Source organism: Vulpes lagopus, chromosome 10 (assembly GCF_018345385.1).
Source record: "Vulpes lagopus strain Blue_001 chromosome 10, ASM1834538v1, whole genome shotgun sequence".
Lineage (NCBI taxonomy): Eukaryota > Metazoa > Chordata > Mammalia > Carnivora > Canidae > Vulpes > Vulpes lagopus.
In genome coordinates, this window is record NC_054833.1 from 26,992,985 (window position 1) to 26,998,984 (window position 6,000).

Genomic DNA, 6,000 nt, shown 5'->3' on the forward strand with positions numbered 1-6,000 from the left:
ACCCTTTGATCTCACGTCCATGGTCCTGGAGCACCAGGGGTCCTGAAGGAATGTGCCCAGGTCAGCCTTTCCGATCTTTCTCACAGATTTAGAAGAAAAAACACCAATTCCATTGACATGACACTTTACAATGTACTATCGGGGCTTGTACTCCCACATCTTAACCTTTCATGGAATACTCTCCTCTATTCTTGTTCAGTTCATTTAAAGCATTTTAAAGTAAGCTGTGTCATGAGCTGCTTCTCTAAAGCACCGTCTTCCTGCAAGGTCAGGTAATTTCTGCTCCTGAGCTGGAAGGGGAGAACAGGCTCATCTTGGTGAAAAGCAATGCCTTTACCTGACAAAGGGGAGTAGACGTGCTCCCCTGGAGGCAGAGCCCTGGACTAAACGGGCAGTCCTGCCAGCTTGCGACAATAAGGGAAACGCATTCTTGACGTCTCACCCTGATCCTTAGGTGTTTGGATTGAGTACAAGCATCACAGATGAGAGCACAGACAAAGAAAAATGGAAGGGTAGGGAAGGGATCTGAGGGTGCTTAGAACTTGGTCTTCCACTGAGCAAATAAGAAAAATCCGGCATCGTCAGAACAAGCCCACCCTCCACTGCCTGAAACTTCCCTTCCCGTTCTTCCCACCAGAGGACACAGCTGGGCACAGGTACCTCCAGTGGGGGGAGAAGATATTATCATCCTGACGCTTCCTCTCTCCCAGCACACTCTTGGCCTCACGCCCAGAGCACCAGGAACACGTCTCATCTATAAACCGGGGACCACAGGAGCATCCACACCTCAACGTATTACAGAAACCACGGCCTGACACGACGTGTATAAAGCACATACCAGTGCAAGACCCAGAGGATGTGCTCGTTTGTTATTAGACTGAAGCTTTACGTTTAATAAAAGTCAATGACTTTACTACAACCACAACTCTGGCCTCACGGCCCGGCTCACCTGGGCAAGCCCCCGAGGTCGATCTCGCTGCAGATGTAGGGGCCTGGACGCAGGATCACCCACAGCCCCATCTCCGCAGCCAGCAGCACGAAGGCCCTGGGGAGGTCAGTGTCAGCAGCTCTCAGGACGTCAGGGGGGTGCAGCACAAGGTGGTGGGGCCGCCCAGCCCCTCTCCCCCCTCCCTCCCTCCCTCCACAGGCCCTGGGAGCTGGGTGCCCACTCTCCCCTAGCCCACGACCTTCTGCAAGCCCCACCGGGGGGCATGAGGCCCAAGGCCATCAGACAGGGGGCAAGGGGCCCTACAGTGAACCTCACTCCCACGGCCCAGCTACCCTAGAGGGCCAAGCCCTGTGCCAGCCCAGGTAGCCGGACTGCACTGCAGAGCGGAGCCGACCCTGGGGATTGGGCCCCTCTGGGGTGCGGTGAAGAGACCTGGGCTCAGGACGCAGACCCCGACCCCGCGAGCAACAGGGTCACAGCTGCCCGCCCCTGGTCCTGAGGACGAGGCTCCTGAGCCCAGCCTCTCTCTGTTCCTCCAAGCAGAACCACGACGGCCCCGTGGTCGTCATCAACCTCAAGGAGCCACCGCTCTGCCTCCCCACCCCGGGCGAGGCCGAGAAGCACCAAGAGCACTTACTCCATGTCCAGGTTCCCGGAGAAGTCGAATTTGCCTCTTTCTGGCTCGTGCAGGTTCCATGGAACGTAACTGTAATCGGGAAGGGGGAAACACAAGAAACATCTTCTGATTTCTGCCCCTAAATTCCTATATCAACTCCAAAATCATGCCAACACCTGAGATAGCTCTATTTTGAAACAAACTGAAGTGGCTTAGCGCTGCCTTCAGCCCAGGGCCTGATCTTAGAGACCCGAGATCGAGTCCCACGTCGGGCTCCCTGCAGGGACCCTGCTTCTCCCTCTGCCTGTGTCTCTGCCTCTCTCTCTTTCTGTGTCTCCCATGAATAAATAAATAAAAACTTTTTTAAAAATAAAAGACATAGAGAATATTAATAAGGCTACAAGGTAGCTCTTTGAAAAGACTCAACATTTAGGTAAGAAAATAAAGGTTAAATACACAATATGATGTACAAGTTCCAAGAAAGAATTTTTCAAAGTCCTGTCCATCCAAAAGAAGAAAGAAAAGGAAAAAAGATCTACCGAATAAAAATTATCTATACTCTAGAAGAAAAAGCAATGAGCATTCAAGAAAGTCACACTGTCCCCAAATCTTCACCTCCCAACCACCGCCGACGGTAGTGACAGGGCTTTTCCAGGTGACTTTAGCAAACACTCTGAGTTAAGAGGATTCTACTGCAAGACAGTTTCAGAGAGCAGGAAAACATTTATAGTCACTTGATACCAAAACTGGACAAGACAGTAACAGAAATACAGTTTTATTCTTTTTAAGATATTATATATTTATTCATGAGACAGAAAGACAAAGAGAGAGAGAGAGAAAGAGAGAGAGAGTCAGAGGGGGAGGGAGAAGCAGGCTCCTGATGGATCAGGGGCCCGATGCAGGACTCGATCCCAGGACCCCAGGATCACGACCGGAGGGAAGGCAGACGCTCAACCACTGAGCTCCCCGGAGGCCCAGAAATACAATTTTAAATCAATCCCAGTTAAGATCATAAACATCTGTATCTGAACTAAGACACTAGTAAATCAAGTCCAGTGATCTATGGCGTGAGAGTGTGTGTGTGTGTGTGTGTGTGTGTGTGTGTGTGTGTTCACGCGCCTTCCCGCATGCAGGCCTTGGAGCCCAGCCGATTTATCCCAGAGCCCTGCATTTATCGAACATCAGAAAAACCATCAGTAGGATTTCCTACTTTCCTAGAGGGGCGAGGAAGAACCCTGTCATTTCCTCCAGAAGTGGAGTAGGAAAGGCTCTCCTCTTGACTCTGGGATTATTTATCATGAAATTCTTCATAGCGTGGGTGAGCCGGGGGTAGTGGGGAGTGACTGCCTCCAGCCTCAAGTACTGGCCCTGGAAGCACCTGTCCCCGAGGGCTGATCCATGGGGGGGGGGGGGGACTCGGGGGCTGTGCTAACCCATGGGAGGACGGGGTGGTGGCCTCTGAGTCCAGGGAAGGTTTGCACGACTCAGGTCTGGGCCCCAGGAGGTTAGGGCCTGTTGTGAGTACCAGGGCGCCTCAGGACGGGGGCGCAATTCCCCCAGAGGCGAACTCAGCTACTTTTGAATTAACGTTGTTTACTAACCCGTGTAAACTTTATACTAGACGGGGATCCCTGGGTGGCTCAGCGGTTTAGTGCCTGCCTTTGGCCCAGGGCGGGATCCTGGAGACCCGGGATCGAATCCCCCCACATCAGGCTCCCTGCATGGAGCCTGCTTCTCCCTCTGCCTGTGTCTCTGCCTCTCACTCTCTCTCTCTCTGTGACTTTCATAAATAAAAAAATTAAAAAAAAAAAAAGAAACTTTACATTAGACGCCCCAGGGTGGGAGGCCTGCGGGGCTCAGGGGTTGGGTGCCTGCCTTCAGCTCAGGGTGAGACCCCGGGGTCCCGGGATCGAGTCCCGCCTGGGGCCCCGCAGGGAGCCTGCTGCTCCCTCTCCCTGCCTTTCTGCCTCTCTCTCTGGGTCTCCCATGGATGAATAAATAAAATCTTAAATAGAAAACCAAGCCAGCATGTAATTATCTGTAAATATATCTGGGGCCTTTGTCATTGAACTGAGAGCTCCTAAGGACCCAAGGACTCTCCCATTAGAGAGGTTGGCTTTTTTTGTTTTTGTTTTTGTTTTTTAAGATTTTATTTATTCATCCACGAGAGACACACAGAGTGAGGAGAGACCCAGGCCGACGGACCCGCCGCGGGCCTCGATCCCGGGACCGGGGTCACGGCCTGAGCCCCGGCGGCCCCTGAAGCAGCCAGCCGCCGGGGGCCGGGTTGGCGCCGTCCTGCGGCTCGCTGGGCTCTGGGTTCGCGTCCCGAGCCGGGCCCCGCGGGCTCGCGGTGAGGACGGCGGCCCGGCCTGCGGGGGGTGGGGGGGGGACCCCAGGGCAGAGGTCGGAGCGCTGGCCGCACTCGCACTCACGTGGTGACCGTGTTGAAGCCGCAGGCCTTCAGCTTCCGCAGGCGGTCCCCCCAGTAGGCCCGGGGCACTCGGAAGTAGTGGATGGAGCCCCCGAAGACCTGGAACTTGCGCCCCCCCAGCGTGAAGCACGGCTTGCGGCCGCCGGGGCTCTGCGGCTCCAGGCCCGCGGCTCGGTCCTCCAGCTCCAGGGGCGTCAGGTGGGACCAGTTGAAGAGGCTGCGGACGGCGAGGGGGCCCGCTGCAGGCTCGGGGGCAGGCCTGGGGGAGCCCGGGGAGCCCCCCGGGAGCCCCCCGCCCCGGGCCCACCTGGACGGCGCGGGCCGCGGCTGCGCACTGGCGCCCGGGAGACCCAGCTTCTGTCTCGGTCGGGGCGCGAACCCCGAGAGGATGAGCGGCAGGAACGCGACGGCCAGGGCTCTGGTCCAGCTGCGGCGCGGGCTGCGGGGGGCGCGGTGAGCGGGCGGGGCGGGGCGGGGCGGGGCCTCGGGATGGGGGCAGACCCTGCGGGGTGGCTCCGGGATGGGGGGAGACCCTGGGGGCCCCGGGATGGGGGCAGACCCTGCGGGATGGCTCCGGGATGGGGGGAGACCCCGGGGGGGCCTCCGGGATGGGGGCAGACCCTGGGGGCTCCGGGATGGGGACAGACCCTGGGGGCTGCGGGATGGGGACAGACCCTGGGGGGCTCCGGGATGCGGGGAGACCCTGGGGGCTCCGGGATGGGGTCAGACCCTGGGGGCTCCGGGATGGGGGGAGACCCTGGGGGCCCCAGGATGGGGGCAGACCCTGCGGGATGGCTCCGGGATGGGGGGAGACCCCGGGATGGGGGCAGACCCTGGGGGCTCCGGGATGGGGACAGACCCTGGGGGCTCCGGGATGGGGACAGACCCTGGGGGGCTCCGGGATGCGGGGAGACCCTGGGGGCTCCGGGATGGGGGGAGACCCTGGGGGCTCCGGGATGGGGACAGACCCTGGGGGGCTCTGGGATGGGGACAGACCCTGGGGGGCTCTGGGATGGGGACAGACCCTGGGGGGCTCTGGGATGGGGACAGACCCTGGGGGCCTCCGGGATGGGGGCAGACCCTGCGGGGTGGCTCCGGGATGGGGGGAGACCCTAGGGGGCTCCGGGATGAGGGTCAGACCCTGGGGGCTCCGGGATGCGGACAGACCCTGGGGCCTCCGGGATGGGGGGAGACCTTGGGGGGCTCCGGGGTGAGGGGCACACCCTGGGGGCTCCGGGATGGGGACAGACCCTGGGGGCTCCGGGATGGGGGCAGACCCTAGGGGCTCGGGGATGGGGGCAGACCCTGGGGGCTCGGGGATGGGGGCAGACCCTGGGGGCTCCGGGATGGGGTCAGACCCTGGGGGCTCCGGGATGGGGTCAGACCCTGGGGGCTCCGGGATGGGGTCAGACCCTGGGGGCTCGGGGATGGGGCCCCGGGTTGGCGCGCTCGGGCCACCCGGCAGCCGGGCCTGGCGGGGCGGGGTTGGGGCTCCTGGCCGCGGCGGCCGGCTGCGGGGTGGCGCCCCGCGACCTCACCTGCTGCGCGCCCGGGGACCCATGGTTGGCGCCCGCTGCCGCCGGGGTCCCGCGCCGAGGTGTCGGGGGCGCCGGCCGAGTCCAGCCGCCGCGGGCGCAGGTCCTTGGAGCCCTTCGGGGAGTCACGTGGGAGGGTGTGGCGCGGCGGCCGCGACCTGGGTGTCACCGGCCCGACGGGACCCGGGCGGCGCGGCCTGTCCGGGGGAGACGCGGGCCCCTGCGGACGGCGGGCGGGGTGCGGGGTGCGGGGCGAGCGGAGGGGGCTCGGGTCGGTGCAGCCGCGGGGTGGCAGGGGCAGGCCCTGGAGAGGGGCGGGCGGGCGGCGAGATGCGACACCGCGGGGCCAGCGCCCCCAGCCGGTGAGCCCAGGACGCGGGCCGCGATGCCACAGCCGCTCGCGGCGGGGCAAAGGGCCTGTGGACTCTGGCGTTGGGGCAGGGAAAGCCGGTAGCTCCCGGCGACC

At 61.7% G+C, this 6,000-nt stretch overlaps 1 protein-coding gene across 2 annotated transcripts in view; it reads right to left on the bottom strand.

Moving 5' to 3' along the window:
- GLB1L3 (galactosidase beta 1 like 3) overlaps positions 1-5,667 on the bottom strand; it is a 42,662-nt gene extending 36,995 nt beyond the window's left edge. The window contains exons 1-5 of one of the 2 annotated variants that reach the window (XM_041771902.1): positions 5,538-5,631; positions 4,307-4,438; positions 4,001-4,216; positions 1,587-1,655; positions 950-1,045 (exon numbers count right to left, since the gene is read on the bottom strand). In XM_041771902.1, coding sequence (XP_041627836.1) covers positions 950-1,045; positions 1,587-1,655; positions 4,001-4,216; positions 4,307-4,438; positions 5,538-5,560 — 536 coding nt within the window. In that variant the 5' untranslated portion in view covers positions 5,561-5,631. Of the gene's footprint in view, positions 1-949; positions 1,046-1,586; positions 1,656-4,000; positions 4,217-4,306; positions 4,439-5,537 lie in introns of both variants that reach the window. The other variant, XM_041771903.1, reaches the window with a different exon arrangement.
- Between the last annotated feature and the right edge of the window lie 333 nt (positions 5,668-6,000).